This window comes from Doryrhamphus excisus, linkage group LG21 (assembly GCF_037039965.1).
Source record: "Doryrhamphus excisus strain RoL-2023G ecotype Guam linkage group LG21, RoL_Dexc_Guam_v1.1, whole genome shotgun sequence".
NCBI classification, from domain to species: Eukaryota; Metazoa; Chordata; class Actinopteri; order Syngnathiformes; family Syngnathidae; genus Doryrhamphus; species Doryrhamphus excisus.
In genome coordinates, this window is record NC_136377.1 from 13026054 (window position 1) to 13046124 (window position 20071).

A 20071-nucleotide genomic window follows, 5' to 3' on the forward strand; every position below is an offset into this window, starting at 1 on the left:
AAACATCAGTATCTATTGCATGAAAAAGTGTCATTGAATGACTTGTTGTGTGTTGTTGTTTTTTCAGGTAGAGAATGACGAGGTGACTCGCAGAATCTTGAATGATCCTGCTCCGTATACACCCAACTTTAGCAAAGAATGCAAAGATATTTGTGAAGGCTTGATGGAAAAGGATCCCGGGAAACGCCTTGGCTTCAAGAATAATGAGTGTGCAGAACTAAAAAACAATCCCTTCTTCAAAGACATCAATTGGGCCCGTCTGGAAGCTGGTGCGTTCTTACACAAAATTATCAACACCATAAAGTGCAATTAACATCGAGATAAAACAGGCGTTGCTTGCATGAAACGTCGCTATGTTTGCCTTATCTGTGAAGATAATACCTTGATTAAGTTCAGCTACCAGATTCTGCAGGCACACAACATATGAACTCAATGGCCAATAGATTAATTATACTTGAACATTCGTTGTGATTGTGCTAATATTTTACTTTATATTAAAAAAATTTGGTTACCAAAATTTTAATACAGCAGAACCTCATTTTTCGTACACGGTCTCAGTTATCTCACAGTCAAACAATACGCCTACCAAACTTGTCGAGAGCCCAAACAAAGCATCTATGCATTGCTGAAGAATAGCGAGTGGTTCTTTTAGATTTGGGACACTATAGACAGATTCAGATTCATTTAATCATCTTTATCTTGTGTTTGTGGGTGATTTACTTGTTCAAAGAATGAACATAGAACAATGAACAATTCTCTGTCTTCCTTATTATTTCCTTATTTTTATTTGGGACAGCTGCAAAAAAGTTGCAAATGCCAAACTTTGATAAGAAAGCGACAAACGCGATTAAATACAAGACAGAACTTCTGCATCTGTCACAATTTTCTAATACTTCAGCATCTCACTATCATGTAGTGCAGTTGCAAAACATTGCAAACTACAATAATAAATATATTCTTAATTTTTGTCATGCATTATCATGCAGATGTACCTAATCAAGTGTCCTTTTACAGGTATTTTAATACACATAAAATGCAATTATACAAAACATTCTCAATTTGCTATGTATCAACCACAGGCATGCTGCCTCCACCGTTTGTCCCTGACCCCAAGGCGGTCTACGCCAAAGATATTGATGACGTGGGCGCCTTCAGCACAATCAAAGGCGTGGTCATGGATAACAAGGACACAGAGTTCTTCACCGACTTCGCCTCGGGCAACGTTCCTATCCCCTGGCAAGAGGAGATGATTGAAACAGGAGTGTTCGGGGAGCTGAATATATGGGCTGAGAATGGAAAGCTGCCTAACGACCTCGACCCAAACTATGTGGAATCCAAAGGTGGAGGATGTGTGATCCTCTAAAGTACAACACAGCGTGTGGGGGGGGGGGGGGGGGGGGCAAATTAAGGAAGATTTAACTAATTAACTAGGGAACCACAAACATGAATCAATTACTACTTTAACTTTTACTTCATAAGAATGGCTAAGAACGCTGACATCATATTATGGAATTACAAGAATAAAGAAAAGAACGAGAACCAGAACCAGAACAAAAAGAAGGCAGGAACGGATGAAACTGCTGATGACTCAATATGTATTCTTGTGTTTATTATAGATGACATGATTTTTTGTGCGTGCACACACCCTTTCACAAGGCCATCTGCAGGTAATAAGTCAAAAAGCAAAATGGTAATGATAACCATAGAACTAAAAAAAAGAACTTATCAAAAGTAGCACTTAAATGTAAGGTAAGTTAATTTACTAATTTACACACAGTTTCCGAAGCAGTGTTTCATTTTTTTTGGTTATTTATTTGGCAACATAAGACAAGGCAAATGTTAGCTCCAGATCACAGTAAGCTGCACCTAAAAAAATACAGTAAATAAACAAATACAAATCAATTGAAAAAAATCCTGTGATTTTAATTAATAACGCGTTTCAGGTAAATAATTGTTATAGTGACGTATTGTTTAACTGCAATAGTTCTGTATATACTGTATATTTTAATAATGTATCACATAAAATGTACACAATATTTACAGTTCTTCAGCAGAAATTAAACTTGTGGTTTTAATGTAACATATTGCATCTGTAGACTAAACTGTGTACTTAAGCATAATGCATACTATTGTCATTGTTTTATTTATTTCATGCAAATACCGTAGCTAGGATGCAGTTAATAAAATATTGCAAAGCATAAAAATGTTGTCTCCTTCATTGTTTGAACCTGCATGTGTGAGGCTGCTGGTGCACGAGGATTGCAAATTAGCGTGTACGCAGACACATGACAGAATGTCGACTCACGTGTAAACCTGACCCAGCCCAATATGAACATACACGTTTTCTAGTTTCTACTACATATTTTCACCAGCTTCTCTTCTATCATAAAATATTTTGGACAACAGTGATGCTTAGTTTATTTTCAGCAAATATAAAATTAGTGGCAATTTAAGAAAACCTGACAAAGGCATGAAAAGCTGCAGTCAGAGCCATTAATCATAGTGATTTATTAGACTGCGCATTGAAGCTGTGACTTCACCGAAACTCTGTTACATACTCAAATAATGACTGTTCCAAGGTATACAATGGATCACTATTGAAATATCGTTTTGCCATGAGTGAACTCACAGTGCTCCTTTGCATGCATGTCAAAGAGATTGCACAAAGTTGTACAAAGGGTGGTTAGGCTACTTTAAGTTACTTGACAATATCAGAATCTACAGTCATGGAATGCTATAGCTCTGGCTGTACGGTGATCGGGTGGTTAGCACATAGGCCACAAAGTCAGGAGATCAGGAAGACCTGGGTCCGATTCTACACTTCTCTTCCACATCTCTGTGTGGAGTTTGTATGTTCTCCCCGTGCATGCGTGGGTTTTCTCCGGGTACCCTCGAGTCCCTAACTCACTGTCCTTGCACTTTTTATTGTGTGACTGCTAAACAACCCACCATGGGGCCAAAGAAAGATTAGACCCCAAATTGTCCATAGGTATGAATGTGAGTGTGAATGGTTGTCTCTTTATGCCCTGTGATTGGCTGGCGACCAGTCCAGGGTGTACCCTGGACAGCTGGGATAGGCTCCAGCATACCCTGTGAACCTAGTGAGAATAATCAGCATAGAAAATGCCATTATGTCCAAACATAACGCACCTTTAGTTGTACCAGGCTTTAACATTGGGCTCACAATGGATCCACTGACGTGCAAGACATCTGTCTTGCTGCAAATCGTCCGCTGATGAGCAGATAACTAGCCTTGTATACAGGAAGTTCCTGTAAACAATGGCTATATTTGGACTTATTGTTGATGCAGTTATCCAGTACATCCTGGTAAGATCAAATTACCGGCACTGGCAACTTTGTTTGGCCCCGTGGTGGATTATTTAGATGTCACTCTCAATAACAATGCACAGACAGTGAGTCAGCAAAGTGTAGGGTTCTTTGTTTAGGTACTTGACACAGTGCAGTGCAAACGTGATAAAGATTTTGGACAATAAACTGAATCATACAAAAACACAGGTACAGGAAAACCAATGTTTGAGTATAACAATATAATAATTTCAGACAAATGCACATATAGCAGTATTATCTTGGTCAAGAATTTTTGATGCATTTCTTGAACAGATGAACCTAATGTTGTGGCCAAAGTATTTAGTGTATGATTAAGCCTTTATGTGCTTTCATGCAGATTTGAATCATAAACAACCAATATGTATTCCATTTACAAATTTACAAATACATACCATTTACAAATTTACCAACATTTTTTTAGGGCCCAGTCCAGGCTGTACCCCGCCTCCCCACTAGCGACCCAAGTGAGGATGTTCTTGAATGCTATCAGTGGTTTGCACCTTCTTGTAAATTCTCTGTACAGTTGAACCTTGGTTTTTGATGAAAATTATTGCCAAAAATGAACATATACAGTAAAGTCTCGTTATATTGATATCGGTTATAACGAATTACTGCTTATTACGATACTATTGTCATTTCCCGGCAAATTTCTAGTCTTTTATGATATAATTAGTTCCGTTAGTACGATACCCGATTATTATGATAATCCAGTTACTACGATGCCCTTTTCATCTCCCGCCAGCCAATTTGGTCTGCTTATATCGATACAAAAGCAGCTTAAATCAATCTTTGCTTAAGAATTTCAATACCAAAAAAGAACACGGCGAACGGCTGCTTCCAGTCAACTTTATTTTTCACACTTCCACCACCAGAGCGCAGCACACACAGCGATTCCCGCACTTCCTGGTTCACAGGTCATGCTCAACCCGCCCCACATAGCTGGCCAAACACATGCCTGCAACAGAAGAACCAACTGACATAGCATACACACCTATTCCAACGAAGACACAAGCGTACAAATACATGTATTTAATTGTGTTGTATTCAGATATCTTTTTATCGCTTGCAATAATCACTGTTTTTCATATGTACATGCTGGCGTTCGTTGACCTGTGAACCAGGAAGTGCGGGAATCGGTGTGTGTGCTGCGCTCTGGTGGTGGAAGTGTGAAAAATAAAGTTGACTGGAAGCAGCCGTTCGCCGTGTTCTTTTTTGGTATTGAAATCCTTAAGCAAAGATTGATTTAAGCTGCTCGACATTGTTCTATAGTATAGAACAATGTCGAGTGCGTTATTGCCCACTTTTAATGCAGTTCGGCGCAGGATCGGATATATCGACAGTCCGGTTATATCGATATTTTTTCCGACTCCCGACAATATCAATATAACGAGACTTTACTGTACTTCTCAGTTTTCATACACTGTCTCTGTTATCATATGGCCAAACAATGTGGCTAACATACTCGTCAATTTACCGCATATCATTCTGCAGAACTGAGTCCCCAAATAAAGGATCCACATGTTGGTGACTTTGTGAAGAATGAATTGTGGTTCTTTTGGTGGTGAGACACTATAGACAGATTCCAGCCAGGGAATCTTTTAATCGTTTGTATTGTGTGCATGTATCTGTGTGTGGTTTATTTGTTCATAGAACACACACACACACACACTGATGAACAACTCTGTATCTGCCTCCTTTCTTCGTCATCATAAGCACTCTGTGGCCTGTGCTAATGAGCATTTATATTCATGAAGGCACCTCTTTGTAGATTTCAATCATACGGCAAACTTTTAATTGTGACTTTGTGAAAGCAGAAATATTCACTGACTAAATCCTAACCTGATCTCAATGCAGTAGAGCATGCAATTCTCCTACTGAAGATACAAGTGAAGACACCAGGAACCACAAACAATCTGCCAGTGAGGGCTCGGCAAAGCATCTCCAGGACGGAAAGGGAGGTCAGAATTTAGCGACAATCATGGGGATTGTGAATGTTTTAAAAATCCGTGACTGGCAATGACTTTATATTCCAGGCCGAGCGATAAAGACACTTGTTAAAAAAAAAATCTGTTCTGAAGGGGTCAACGCGGACACCAGAGAATGCATATTTCAGGTGACTAAGGGAAGGGCAAGGAAATAAAATATTAACAGAAAAAGGATTATGATTTAAAGCCAGAATGTCTGGTCATTACTTTCAGTATATGACAGAACTTTGAACTTTCCTGCAGATTACTTGACAACAGTAGAAAATTGACTTTTGATAAGATACAGCCTAAAACCATAAAAAAATCACCTCAGTTCTTACAGTTTTTTTTATAAATATACTCTGAATAATGCCTTCTATTTGTACATATTGCTTAATTTAAAAAAAAATGCACTGTATTGTTTAAAAAAAACTTTTGAATCAATATAAAGTCAATGTCTTAACACTAGTTTAACTTTGTTTTGTGGACAGCACTGTACTCTGTCAACATAACATAAGCTAACAGACATCCTTGTTAAATCTATATGCTCCGGTAGAAAAAAATTATTTGCTAAGTGCAAGAAATTCAATGAATCTTTTGTGTTTTCCACTGGTTAATGCTTAACCTGAGCTAAAATAGGCACTTTCTGCCTCCTATAAATCACCCGCCAACTGCTCTTTACACAGGTTTCAATGTATGCTCTGCCCTCTATTCAGTCTGCTTTATTACTATTTGATTATCCAAGTTGAAATAACCTCTCTGAAATCACAGCTACCAATTGCTCCAAAAGGATGGAGACTAGATGATGTGGAAGAACCTACCAAAATGTATAGACCCCAATTCCCCGCCCAAGGTGCATTCAATTGATGTCATTTTGAATATATTGTAATGATGATAAGGGGAATAGAAGATGAATAAAATGCTTAAAACCAGGGATTCTCAAATGGTCTATACCTGGGACCCACATTTTCTAAAGTCATTAAGTCCTGACTCGCTTTTATTATTATATTATGAAACATTAATACACAAAATTGCATTTTTGCAGTTTCTTAAGGTAGTTTTTATAAGGAAATGAGTGAACATGATAATTGCATACTTACAAATAATGCGTAGATTCAAATCAACATTTTCCTAAAATGAGTCTGCAAAAATGACTGAACATCCTTCAAAATGCCAAAAAAACAAGTCAGACATACGTAGGTTGTATGTTCATTTTTGGCAAGCGTATGAGTCCCATCCGCCAGTTGAGAAACACTTCCTGAAACTAATGTTATACTTTACAAATGGTCTCCATTGGGCTTGACTGCAGTGCCAAAGAATCATAATACATTTTACAAGGTTTTGCATGATGTAAAGCACAGTCATATATCTATAATATCTCATCTCGACCTCCGCCAGATCAAACAGGGTTCAATGTATGCTTACATTTCTATGGTAACATGCCAGGCACGTGCAATGTCATCAATTTTGGGCGGGAAGAGCAAACTTATAATGTAGCTACAGCCAACAAATCAATGGTCAAATTAGTCCGGGTTAGTTTGAGTGCGTGAGAAGAAAAAAAAAAAAAAACTGAGTGCACTCCAAAATGTATATCAGATACAGAAGTTGCCATTAGAGCTCCTTACAGAGGCAATGTCTTCACAGTTTGGCTGATTAGATAGAGAAGATTTCTTACAAGATGAGAGATATTACTGAAATTACGGCACTTTTCCTTGGTTTTGTGAGCTGGATACTGATTCTTGTATCACTGCAAGACCAGTATTGGAAAGAATCCACCACAGAAGGCAGTGTAATTACAACCTCTACAATATATGAGAACCTGTGGATGTCTTGTGCTAGTGATTCCACCGGGATCTATAACTGCCGGGACTTTCCATCCCTTTTTGCCCTTCCTGGTAAGTAAGGTTTTTCTTATAAAACCAAATCAAAAAGGTGATAATTCCATTATTGCTCAGGATTCATGCTTGCAAGTTATGATGATTGAGCTATTGACATTTCACAGAGGGGGGGTTGCTTTGCATTTCAAAGTAAAGAATAAAGTTTTTTTTGTGAATATTCCACATCATGCATAGACAGTAAAATAGGAACAATGAGAAGTTTTTCTTTTTCATTGTTTGCTTTTGATGTTAATTTAATTATATACATTTTCAATGATGTGTTATATTTTTTCCGGATAAGCGGACGAAAATGGATGGATGGATGTTATATTTTATGCAAAAATGACTTATTAAATTACTTTTATTTTTCCAACTTTGTATTTACTTGATGCCATGACATGAATTGGAAAGAGAAAACAAAGCTATTATTATGACTCTCTTACTCTAAGTCTGTTATTTAAAAACATTTGAATCTATAAGTCAATGTCTTCATGGTAATGGTTTCATATTATTTGAATATGCATACATGTTACAATGGAATACATCACATAAATCAAGTTTGATATGTCCAAAAGGAGTAGGAAGAAGCAAAGCATATTTATTCACATCTGTTGCAGTACATTTATTCACTTCCTGTATTCCGTATGTGTATTACGTTTTTTCCAATTATTCTAATTTTATGTAATTTATTATTTTTTATATTAAGGCAGTTTTGTGGGTGCTGCTTTATCATCAAATCAGCAAAATATTTCAAACTATATTCACAGAATAGCTAATTCGTCTGCAGGAGTAACATTTTAAGCCATGACAAATTGAGCGCACGGTCTTATCTATGAGTGGGTGTGTGATGATGATGATGCACCCTAACCCCTGAGGACCACAGACATTTCCATCATCCTTCAGGCAGCCTCAGTCTCAAACTGGGATTTGAATCCCATCAATAACGGTTGGGATTTATTGACATTGTTCAAAGCGACTGTCAGAAGGTGACAAATAGCTTTGAGTCTATAGAGGTGTGATGGTTGGAACCTACTTCCCTTAGGTTGGGTAAACACTTGGACCATGTGAAAAGGTTAAAGACATGTGGGAATAATAGGGGGAATCAGAAGTAGGCTGTTGGGAATTAATCATTAATTTGTAGGTTTCTGTAGCATCCTGACTCAAGGGTTGCTGGGAAATCTGAGTCTATCACACAAACAAATCCACTGCTTTGTGCTTGAAGATAGTCTAGTCAACGCTTTCTTTCCGAAGACCTCTACAGACGCTGGACCAAATTTGAAGAAATTAAGGAATTATGGATCCGATAGTGGAAGCTTTCGCTTTCTTCCTAGGATTTTTGGGATGGCTCATGGTTGGGATCGCTCTTCCGAATCGATACTGGAAAGTGTCCACTGTGGACGGTAATGTGATCACCACGTCAACCATCTATGAGAATCTCTGGATGTCCTGCGCTACTGACTCAACGGGAGTTCACAACTGTCGCGATTTTCCATCTTTGCTCGCATTAAGCGGTATGTGGCCGGTCAAGGGAGGAATGACGACAAATGGCAATTTACATTTAAAAATGTAATCAAACTTTTTATCCACTAGCATCACAGCAGTCAGTCACATTGTACAGGTGATGGTCTTTGGTAAACAGCAGGTCATAAAAGACGGGGAGTATAAAAATAGAATGAGATGAAAGATGATAAACGAGAACGACCACAGTAAAGCGAACACAATAGACATCCATAAAACGACTTTAATTTGTTTCTTGTCAGTTTGTTGGCCTCACAAGCCGTATGTGGTGCACGGTCCACCATTATGTTGTTTATCAGTTCAATGATTATTTTCTCTCGTGTTAAGGCTGTATGATTTTTTTTTTCCATATTTACAGCATGTATCAGGATTAGCCTGTAGGGGGCTCCAATCTACAGTATGTTGCAACTTTGTTATGATACATACTGTATCATGCTCATTCAATTCAAACTGCAATGCCAACAGATTTTAAAGCCTATACTGCTCTGCTTTGTTGGTGACGATGGGCATTCTTTACTAGCGCTAATAAACATGATTGTACCTTTATGTTTGTGTGCAGGGTACCTCCAAGCCTCTCGAGCGCTGATGATTGCTGCCATCGTGTTCGGGACATTTGGGCTGGTGGGAACCCTTGTGGGGATGCAGTGCTCCAAAATAGGAGGAGAAAACTATGTTCTGAAGGGCAAGATTGCTGCAGTTGGAGGAGTGTTCTTTTTACTACAAGGTAAAAAAAAAAAAAAGTATGTCAGAGAATTAGAATCACAGAGCTCTGCCAAGACCAAACCTGTACACATTAGATTACACTTTCAGCACATGCCTGAGGTTTGTGGAATTTTTTAAAAAGCTAACATGTCAGGTAGTCTAATCTCTGTATACAGAAGACAAGTAATCAGGAAATGGTTGACCAGTTCAAAGAGTTATCATCACCTGCTAATACATAAAAGCCTCTTCTTCTAAAATGGCAAAGCAGTGTGAAGTCAGAATGGTTTTACGCTTATAGATAAATAAACACATAGATGAGAATGATGACAATATCACGTTTGTCAATTGTTGTGGTATCACTGTCACTGCGATGCATTCATGAAACGTGAAAACAACAATCATTCATTCTCTGCAGTGCTTATCCTTACGAGGGTCGTGGGTGTGCTGGAGCCTATCCCAGCTGTCTTCAGACGAGAGGCGGGGTACACCCTGGACTGGTCGCCAGCCAATCACAGGGCACATATAGACAAACAACCATTCACACTCACATTCATACCTATGGACAATTTGGAGTCGCCAATTAACCTAGCATGTTTTTGGAATGTGGGAGGAAACCGGAGTACCCGGAGAATTTGTATGACTTATTAATATATTTTGGAAAAAACATGGTATAATGAAGTTGCAAAATATGTACCACAGTGAGGCTTATATTTAGGGTCTTAGGGTATATTTAGGGTCTATAGATTTATACATGCAAAACAGAAGGCTAGCAAACAGATAAATATAGTCAGTTGTTTTGTCTTTTTTTTTTTGCCTTTTTTTGCCAGGTTTAGAAAAATATTTTACTCAGGGTCGTCTTATATTCGGGCCATTACAGTTTTTGAATAAAAAACAGCCTTGCCACCCTAAAGCTACACTTTAGAATTACACAAAGCAATGACTTTAGTACCCCTGAGAGGGGCTCAGCAACATTTATTTTGTGTGTGTGTTATTTGTATTTAAAATGATAACGTAGAATTGCATATTTTGTTTGTGTGTTTTTTCACAGGCCTCTGCACTATGATTGCTGTGTCTTGGTATGCAGCCAACATCACCCAGCAATTCTTCGACGAGTTTTACCCAGGAACAAAGTAAGCATACACATCTTCACTAGTGTGGGTAATAACAAGAAATGTGCAATTACATTAAATGTTACTGTGTCACAGGTATGAAATTGGCGAGGGCTTGTACATCGGCTGGTCCTCAGCGACACTCGCCCTTTGCGGAGGTGCCTGTCTCATGTGTACGTGTAGGTTTAAAGAACCTGGTGAGAAAATGTACGTATCTGCACTTAAAACATTTTACCTGAGTGTAGTGGAGAAAGAGGGACAACCATATAACCGCAGTTTTTGGGTGTCTCACAGGCCTTATCCATACCAGCCGTCGTCCAGAGGTCGTCTGCTGTCCACTGCGGCGGCCCAATCAACCCACAGCAACTATGGAAGGAATGCATACGTGTGACTCCTATACTCCTGGGAAGAATGGAATTGAACAAAGTGATGTGTGAGGGTGCAAAGCGATTTCAAACACACTTGTGATCATGCTGGATCTGAAGCTTTTTTGTGTTTTTCAACTACACATAAAGTCCATATGATTATCCTTCCCACATTTCAATCAAAGTATAAGAGTCGTAAACATACTCTAACAGTGTTTTGATAGAAATGCCAACCTGATCAACACATCACAGTATGAATAATCTGCATCAGAAACATTATTGGATGTAAATATCTGCAATCAGAGCATGCGATTTTTCAACCTATGAAAATATTGTTTCATTGCGTGAGCTCCAATTCACCTTATTGGTGAATATACATATGGTTCTGTAATTATTCTTGTTTTATATACAAATAAAAACATTTTGGAGTAATATTTGAGGTGGTAAAGGGATTTCTATTCAATTGTTAATACATATCAATGAATGTCACAGATAAGAGGAGCCCTACACAATGGCATGAGTGAAAATCCTCTTTGTGTTATAGACATGCATGTGTGTAACAGGCAGGCATGGCCATTCTTATTTGGGCCTAACGACAATTATTATGCAATTTAACTTGAAAAATCAGTCCTTGTAGACCACTATGGTAAACATATGCTAGCCAGTGGAGGCCTTATATCTTTTGGTTGAGAAGCCAGAAAAACCTGAAAAACACATTTCAGGTTTTGTGTATTTGTGGATAATTTTTATATTTTTAATACACGGTGGTGGTCTCATAGGTGAATTAACATGTTCTTTTGTAGTTTTTATTGATTTATTTAGAAAATAAAACGTTTTTTAGTACCTTTGAGTAGGTATAGCCGTTTCTATTCAGGTGTTTTACATAAGTTAAGGTGGGTGTGCCCCCTGCTGGACAAATCTGGTATTACATATGGGTTTGTATAAATAATCTGTCATTATTTTGTATCTTATAGTCTGTAAAAGACCATCTCTTTTCATGATGAGAATAATTTTATGTTATTATAGTTATCACTTGTTGTATAGAAAGAGGGTTAAAGCAGGAAAAGGTTTTATGGATGTTTATTCCAAAAAGGTAAAATACATACTGTATAATTACATTTTTGGTCGTCTGTCCTTTTTTTGCCAATGTTATGGAAACAAATGACTTTCCCCAGTACAATGCGGTTCAACCGATGTTCACATGGGTATAGTATTACAGTGTGATCCGAACAGTGTTTTTATGCAGACAGAGGAGGTAGTAAGTACTCCAGACCGCCATTTCTGCAGAACAGCTTTATATTGTTGACCCGTTTTGTGGTCCCTGAAACAGGCCTTAATGTGTAATGCTGAAATACATATTATTTTTTAACCTCTGGCACTTCACCACTTACCTTTGTACCATTTCAAGCTATTCAATGGACTTGAACGACTTGAATTTCAATAGACTGGATGTTGATGTGGGGAGTTCTAAACCTTTGGACCGGATGTGTATGTTATGTTTAATTAATCCCTTTTAATTCTTCTGAGTTTCATTTGCCAGATTGTCTAAGCTTTGTCCATCAAAGCGTATTAAATGCCATCCTTCCTTAACAGTGAGATCCTGAGCTCCTTTTGCAGCGTAGAAGTCTCGTGATGGAGTGTTCCAGTCCAACACGCTCAACTGCAAACGCGCACACTGCTTCTCTTTGGCCACCTACACAAACAAAAAAATGAAATATCGTCCCAACAACACATAGGGTCCAGGTTTGTTAAGTTAACTTGCTGTAATTGGTTAATTTATAAGGAGTCTTACCTGAGCAACTGCACTCAGTAAACTTTTTCCAATGCCAAACCCTGATGAAGAACGAGAACGAGACAGAAAATTTACACTCAAAACTATTGGGGTACAATGTCCTTTTAGAGCTTTAGAGTAGGTATGTAGCAGTACTTTTTATGGCAATAAAACAACTGGAAGTCCAATAAGTAACCCAGTGGGACACATTTTACCTAGCGGGAGAGTTCTAAGAATCTTCTGGTCCATCATTTGTGAAAGTGTGGTTAATATTTACTCCCTAAACTGCATTTTACCTCTGAATTGTGGCATCACATATAAGTCCTCTAAATGCATCGACCGTCCCTTCCATGTACTGTAGATGTAAAAGTAAAGGGCGTATCCAACAGTTGCGAACCCTAGGTGATATGAGAAGACCAAATTAAAAACAGATTCAACAGGAAAAAACACAAACCTGCTGACTACTATGTATATAGAAATTGCATGCAGGCATATTTGAAGCACTAGAGCAGTGTTTTTCAACATTTTTTGAGCCATGGCACGTTTTTTTTTTACATTGGAAAAATGATGAGGCACACCACTAACCACCTAACGTGCATCACTAAGTCTATTAGAGGAACGAGGCAATCAGCTTCGTGTTGCCACACGGACGAATATTACATTGCTCTGCCAGTCTTTACACCATGGACACTCGACAATGGCATATTTGCAGAAAATTATTAATAAATGGTAATTTAAAAAAATGACAATGGTTAATTCCCCGCGGCAGAGTGGTTGAAAATCACTACTCTAGAGTGATGTACAGTATAAGCTGTACAAAAAAAGTTCGATTAAATAGCATAACATGAATAAATGCACAAGCAAGGATGGAAACATTTTACCGTCTTCCTCAGGTACTTCTGCAACAAGACACCCAAAGAATGGATTCTGGTTGAAACCATCGCGTTCCAGTTCTTAAATAAATTAAAAACGAAGATAATTGACCTTAAACGTTTTCACAGTAAAGACAATGAACTTGACATCTCAGAAACAAAGTTTGAAGGCAATGTTTTGTGTTTTCCACGGCTGTGTTGTTACGTACATAACGGTTTCCAGTATAGTCTGTTGACCATGACGTGTGGTTATTAAAATTGAATTTAATCCAGTAGTATGTTGTGACAGGCCTAAACGATTAACGTTACCTTCACATGATATTTTCACCTGATCAGGCATCTTCTCATAAACCGCCAACTCCTAAAACATAACAGAATCCATTTGATGCGCTTCATTGACATTGTGAACAAGCTGGTATTTTAGACTTACTAACAATTCCATTAACGTCACATTATCCGTGAATGTATCACACTCACCATTATCATTCTGATTATGTCTTTGCAGTCTACTTTGGTCGCAGGACGAATGTTGAAGTTCATGTTTAATTTAGCAAGTCAGTCTCACTTTCATCCCGGACCGCATCAAACGTTTCACTTCCGTATGCAAAACCGGAACTGGCTATCGTGTATCCGTTGACCCTTCAAAATAAATATAACAGAGCCGCTACAAGGTGAGTTTGTTTATTTATCTATTGATATAATTTTCTATTCAGTAGTTGTTTTACACATACTCGCTTACATTTGAAAACAATAAGTCTTTAGATACAACAGACACTTGACTGTTGTATCACTTGACTTGTTTTTTTTTTACCTTAATCATGTTTCATAACTGACTTTGTATTTATTTTTTAAACAAATATTATAATTTGATCAGATATCAAAATTCCATTTCCTAATCATTTAAAGCTTTTTCAACAACTTTTTTTCTTTGGGGCTTCAACTGCCTTATTAATTTCAATAGACTGGATGTTGATGTGGGGAGTTCTAAACCTTTGGACCGGCAGTGTATGTTATGTTAAATTAATCCCTTTTAACTCTTCTGAGTTTCATTTGCCAAATCGTCCAAGCTTGCTCCATCAAAACGGATCAAGTGCCATCCTTCCTTAACAGTGAGATCCTGAGCTCCTTTTGCAGCATAGAAATCTCGTGATGGAGTGTTCCAGTCTAACACGCTCAACTGCAAACGCGCACACTGCTTCTCTTTGGCCACCTACACAAACATAAAGCAAAATGATAAACTTGCAAGAAAACCAGAAATTGCAGAAAATATTACGGAATTCTTACTTTTGCAACTGTGCTGAGTAAACCCTTTCCAATGCCAAATCCTGGTGTGAAAAAAGAAAACGTGTTTTGCTCAAAACTACACTTATTGATCTAAATGCCCTTACATGCTAAACAGGAGAAATTGTAAGTTTCAGGGCTGTTACGGTCGGGGCTGGAACCAATTAACCACAATAAACGAACAAAAAAGGCTTTGTAAAAAGGGCAATGAATGATTAGTCTGACATTAGTCAGGAACAAAGTACTAATTTTAAAATACATTTTACCTCTGAATTCTGGCATCACATACAAGTCCTCCAAATACATTGACCGTCCCTTCCATGTACTGTAGATGTAAAAATAAAGGGCATACCCCACAGTTGTGAACCCTGAAGATACAAGAGACCATCAAAATGAATCAGGAAGACACACAAAGCACTATAATGCATCTGCTTGTTATAGCTACGGTTGCCATGGTAACCACTTACCTTCTTTAGATTTATTCTCTTCAGGCACCTCTGCAACAATACATTCAAACAAGGGACTCTGGCAGAAACCATCACGCTCTAATTCTTAAGTAAACAAACAAGGACATGAAAAGGGTGTCAACAAGCAAGATCTTAAAGTTGGCATACAACCACAGCTGATCAATTTAAACGTCATCTTGATGAGTGTGATTACTTTTAAATATTGTGATGTACTTACTAAAATATTTTCTTGTAGAATTGTATGACTGTGCTTGGAGTTTGCAAGATCATGATTAATCTAGTATTGGTTTATAGGGTAAAATATTACCATCACATGTTATCTTAACCTGAGCAGACATCTTGTCATGAACTGCCAACTCCTAATAAAAAAACAAAACACGTATTTTTTAAGCATTTTGGGTAAGTCATGCGACAGTTAAGACAATGTTAGTGTATATTTATGTCTATTATCACTCACCATTACTAACCTCGATATTTCTTTGCAGTCTGCTTTAGTAGCAGCACGTATACTAAACTTCATGTTCGCAACAGATCTTGCGACTCATTATCACTTCCGCGTATGTAAACAGGATGTCGTTTTAGTGTGTGCTCTTCAAAGTAAAACTGACTGGGAAGTTGACTTCATTTGGAAAAAAACAAGACTAATTTGTGTATACTTTAATATGGGGTATACGCCAAAGGTGGCTTAAGTAAGCCAGGTTTTGTGCTCAAGATGCAACACAACAAACAGAATTGAACTGGACTTTGACGGCAGTTAACAACTTACTTTGTCAAATCCGGTTTTCGGCTTGCAGCGTGTAAATGCGGAAGTTTTACTCATTATTTACTCATTACTCATTTACTCATTATTATAAAACCAATACCATACTAGTCATTTATTTTGCACAACATTGCACAACGTTGACATATTAAATAAATACATTGGCGCAAGAACTTATCGTTTAATGAAATTTGTCACAGTTCTGCTCCTGTTTGTCAGAAATTAGCTATATCTCGTTGTGTTTCGTGGCGACATTACAATTTTATGCAGTTGGTTGATGCCTCAAGTGTTTATAATATTGTAACATAATGTATTATTAGAAGACTAAGGGACTGAGTAGTCACGCAAGGACTCCTGACACATTTACATTATCTGCATAAATTAACTATTAATATTTTATATTGTATTTTATTTCTTAGCGTATTCCCTCGTCTGAAATCAATCTCGTTTAATGATGGATAACATCATCAGGGAGTGCTATATTTGTCTTTTTCACTAAACACAGTCCGCTAGCCCACTAAACTGGCTTCGCAGAATACCACCATACACCACACTATCACTGGATTCAAACTCTGTGGTTGTTTCCCCTTTTCTCTAAAAGGAATAATCTGACACCATCATCCCCATCGGTGCGCCTATTTGACGCCATTACGACAACATACATCTGACACAAATGCAGCATACTGTACTACTACATTCATTCATTCATTTTCTACCGCTTTTTCCTCACAAGGGTCGCGGGGGGTGCTGGAGCCTATCCCAGCCAATCACAGAGCAAATATGGACAAACAACCATTCACACTCACATTCGTACCTATGGACAATTTGGAGTTGCTAATTAACCTAGCATGTTTTTGGAATATGGGAGGAAACCGGAGTACCCGGAGAAAACCCACGCATACACGGGGAGAACATGCAAACTCCACACAGAGATGGCCGAGAGTGGAATTGAACCCCTGGCCTCCTAGCTGTGAGGTCTGCGCGCTAACCACTCGGCCCCATGCAGCCCTAATAGATTTCAAGTTTAATTCGTGGATCTTTATTTTTTATTTTTGTGCAACACTTTTTAACACCTCTGACGTAAACTTTAAGGAGCTTTGTTGGCTAACTTGTCAAGCATTTCAGCATTAAAACGTTGTGTGTGCCAGTTCTCAAGGACAGTCACATCCTGAGCTCCTTGAGCAGCGTAGAAGGCTCTTGAATGACTGTTCTGTCCAAACACGTTCAATTTCATTTCCACACACTGTTTCTCTCTTGCCACCTGCACAGATATGAAAAAAAAAATTGTCCATTTTAATATAGGGCCTCCAATGTTGGTCAAGTTTTACAACTACCCGAAAGAAAGCCTTGTTTCTATTATGGAAATCAACTATCATTCTAAATGTTGCAGAAGGTCCCATAAAGATGTAGAACTTTACTTTGTTTAAGTAAAGGGATACCTTAGCAAGTGTGTTCAGTAAACTTTTTCCAATGCCAAATCCTAAAAAAGAAATCAATATGATTGGTCAGACATCAAATATGTGTAAGGGAATAGAATCACTGATTTTACACTGGTTTACCTCGGAATTCTGACATCACATACAAATCCTCCAAATAGACTGACCGTCCCTTCCATGTACTGTACGTGTAATAGTAAAGTGCGAGACCGACAGTTGTGAACCCTAAAAGAGACATCACAAACATATTATCCAAAATGAAGAACAGAACGTTCTCATAAGGAAGATTGACCATGACAATATTTACCTTTTTGAGATTTATTCTCCTTAGGTACTTCTGCAATGAGGGATTCAAACCAGGGTTTCTGGCTGTAAGCGTCCTGTTCGAAGTCTGCAGTAAAAAGAAGAAGAGTAAAATGTATTTTTTTTACATAAGTGCCCAGTAATACATTTAACTGACTGCCCTAAAGTGCCACTCAAGGGATGATACTACAGAAAGTAAACATAGATATACAGCTTTGATAGTGGTATAGATGCACTATCCACTCTGACTGCGACTCAACACACATACAATGGAATGTGAGGTGTGTACCGTATGTGTGTCATTACATTGTCTGAAAGCATAGACAGGAATCTCAATTGCATGTTTCTCACAGCATAACTCAATGTGCTGCGTAACTCTCAAAACATCAACTGACTGTAATGGAATAGGAATGTACACAATAAAAGCATGTTTATCACTAACCTATCATTCTAAACTACCTGACAAAATTAAATTAGCAAAAGTAGTTCAAAGTTTTAAAAATGGAAATAAACATCAATTCACAGATTACCGACAAAATGTACGGGGGGTGGGGGGGGGGGGGGGGAGACTATATATTTTACACGTAACAGTCCACCTGGTATTATTGTATCTGTAAAATTGTCATGCAATCTGCTATTAATATTTATTATTTTAGATTTATATTTAAATATTTTGAAAATAATAAAATATTATAATAATTACAATAAAATTAAAATAATTATTATATTATTATTATGTAAAATATGCAAATATAACAATAATATTATATATAATTAATATAATAATTAGCATTAATATAATAATTATAATAATCATAATAGTTCTAATAATAATTATAATAATCTAATAATAATAATAATTATTATTATTATGTGCTTGTGTACCTTTTTTCAGGAGCACTTTGTAAACAACAGACCATGTCAAAAAACAAAATTGATAAAACCATCAAAAGGTTGGCTCAGGCCATGATGCCAGGTTGTATGTTGAGTTTAAAATACTTTGGAAAGATTGGGCGGGCCGTATTCAAACACTTGTGGCCCCCGGGCCGTAGTTTGCCCACCCCTGGACTAGTTTATCTACTACCTCAATTTTCAGGATAAGCGTTAGAAAAAGAATGAACGAATGAATGAATGGTTGGACAAATTTATTAATAGAAATGCTTTACTAGCGGACAGCCAATAAGCATACAGACCTAATATTTCAATGTCCGTTACACTGATCGAAATCACACAGGAAATTACCAATGCAATAGACCGTAGAAAGTGCGCGGCTGCAGTATTCATGGATTTGACAAACGTAATCACAATAGCCGTATAACAAAATTAGAAGGATGTGGAGTAGGAGGATTAGCCTTGAACTACGTAGCCTTTGAACATAGCCTTGAACTACGTAAGCTACGTAGCAGACAGGAGGCAATTGGAGAACGTAGGAGAATATACATCTACGAGCTTGAATTTATCGTGTGGCATACCCCAGGGGTCAACACTGGGACCTATTTGTGTTATTTGCCTTGGTTGTTCTTTATCCTGTTGGGCTACACGATTGTTATATCTAGTGACTTATCTAGTTTATTTTACGGTGTGACAAGTTCAAGTGTAATTAAACTAATTTTGATGTCAAGTAGTAAGCCACAAAATATGTACTGTTGGGTTTATTTTGATTAAAAAAAAAATTTAGATGCCGTTACCAATGTCTGCTTCTAAGCAATTCACACCAGAAATGTCAGAATGTCTTCTTCTGGTTGCAGCTGATCCAATTTGAAATAATCCAAACAGACCGGTTGTTATGTGTGACTTCAGCAGAATGCTCCCATTCATTGTGTGCATGAATCACACGTATCGTACTTTTGATTGCAAGAAGGTTCGTCACCCTAATATTTGATGAAGCTGTCACTCCTTTTTCATGTAAAAATATTTGCTGAGATACAAATGTGCTGCCTTCAAAGCGTCAATAATAAGATTACCTTCATATGACTGCATCACTTGTTGTAGCTTCCCTTCGTGAACTGCCAACTCCTGGAGAGAAAACAAAAATTGAAGACACATCAATGTAATATTGAAATTTTTGCCAGCTGTGTATGACTTGGGTTTCCTCACACTCACCTTTATTAGTCTCCATATGTTTTTACAATCTGCTTTTGTTGCATGACGAATGGTGAAGCTCATCTTTACAGCAGCCTTACAACAGCCAACTAAACTTTCCGGATTCCACAACACTGACCTGAAATGTTTGTAGTATGTGATGTCACGTCCCCTTTTGGGTAGGAGCGTCACAAAACAATTGCGTGACTGGGTATT

General features: G+C 37.7%; 5 protein-coding genes across 12 annotated transcripts in view; 2 read left to right on the top strand and 3 right to left on the bottom strand.

Moving 5' to 3' along the window:
• Positions 1 to 1383, top strand: part of grk1b (G protein-coupled receptor kinase 1 b) — a 6953-nt gene extending 5570 nt beyond the window's left edge. For both annotated transcript variants that reach the window (XM_058086736.2, XM_078787674.1), the window contains 2 exons: positions 68 to 269; positions 1080 to 1383. In XM_058086736.2, the coding sequence (XP_057942719.2) occupies positions 68 to 269; positions 1080 to 1363 (486 nt within the window). In that variant the 3' untranslated portion in view covers positions 1364 to 1383. The remainder of the gene's footprint in view (positions 1 to 67; positions 270 to 1079) is intronic.
• The window catches only part of slc25a35 (solute carrier family 25 member 35), a 23912-nt gene extending 14517 nt beyond the window's left edge, over positions 1 to 9395 (bottom strand). For 2 of the 3 annotated variants that reach the window (XM_058086737.2, XM_078787697.1), the window contains exon 1: positions 9272 to 9395. The gene's annotated coding sequence lies outside the window, so the exon portion shown is untranslated. Of the gene's footprint in view, positions 1 to 9248 lie in introns of all 3 variants that reach the window. The other variant, XM_078787696.1, reaches the window with a different exon arrangement.
• Positions 8355 to 10946, top strand: LOC131138104 (claudin-15). 2 transcript variants are annotated; one of them, XM_058086740.2, is made up of 5 exons: positions 8355 to 8700; positions 9267 to 9431; positions 10458 to 10539; positions 10615 to 10725; positions 10813 to 10946. In XM_058086740.2, exons 1-5 carry the CDS (start codon positions 8484 to 8486, stop codon positions 10907 to 10909), a joined length of 672 nt encoding a protein of 223 aa, XP_057942723.2. In that variant the 5' UTR covers positions 8355 to 8483; the 3' UTR covers positions 10910 to 10946. The 2 variants fall into 2 exon arrangements, with proteins under 2 accessions (XP_057942723.2, XP_057942724.2); XM_058086741.2 differs by having other exon boundaries at positions 8355 to 8589.
• On the bottom strand, positions 10434 to 15871 carry LOC131138105 (thialysine N-epsilon-acetyltransferase-like). 4 transcript variants are annotated; one of them, XR_013625188.1, is made up of 8 exons: positions 15732 to 15867; positions 15582 to 15633; positions 15275 to 15358; positions 15074 to 15175; positions 14811 to 14851; positions 14004 to 14736; positions 13536 to 13887; positions 12967 to 13052 (listed from the first exon to the last, which is right to left on the bottom strand). XR_013625188.1 is itself a non-coding variant. In XM_078787701.1 (6 exons), the coding sequence occupies exons 1-6, from the start codon at positions 15792 to 15794 to the stop codon at positions 12397 to 12399; spliced, it is 522 nt and encodes a 173-aa protein (XP_078643827.1). In that variant the 5' UTR covers positions 15795 to 15871; the 3' UTR covers positions 10434 to 12396. The 4 variants fall into 4 exon arrangements, 2 of the variants coding, with proteins under 2 accessions (XP_078643827.1, XP_057942729.2); XR_013625189.1 differs by having other exon boundaries at positions 15742 to 15815; XM_078787701.1 differs by lacking the exons at positions 12967 to 13052; positions 13536 to 13887; positions 14004 to 14736 and adding an exon at positions 10434 to 12576 and having other exon boundaries at positions 15732 to 15871.
• A 332-nt stretch (positions 15872 to 16203) lies between these two features.
• Positions 16204 to 20012, bottom strand: LOC131138108 (diamine acetyltransferase 1-like). The gene is made up of 6 exons (XM_078787704.1): positions 19877 to 20012; positions 19738 to 19789; positions 17778 to 17861; positions 17594 to 17695; positions 17474 to 17514; positions 16204 to 17295 (listed from the first exon to the last, which is right to left on the bottom strand). The coding sequence occupies exons 1-6, from the start codon at positions 19937 to 19939 to the stop codon at positions 17122 to 17124; spliced, it is 516 nt and encodes a 171-aa protein (XP_078643830.1). The 5' UTR covers positions 19940 to 20012; the 3' UTR covers positions 16204 to 17121.
• Between the last annotated feature and the right edge of the window lie 59 nt (positions 20013 to 20071).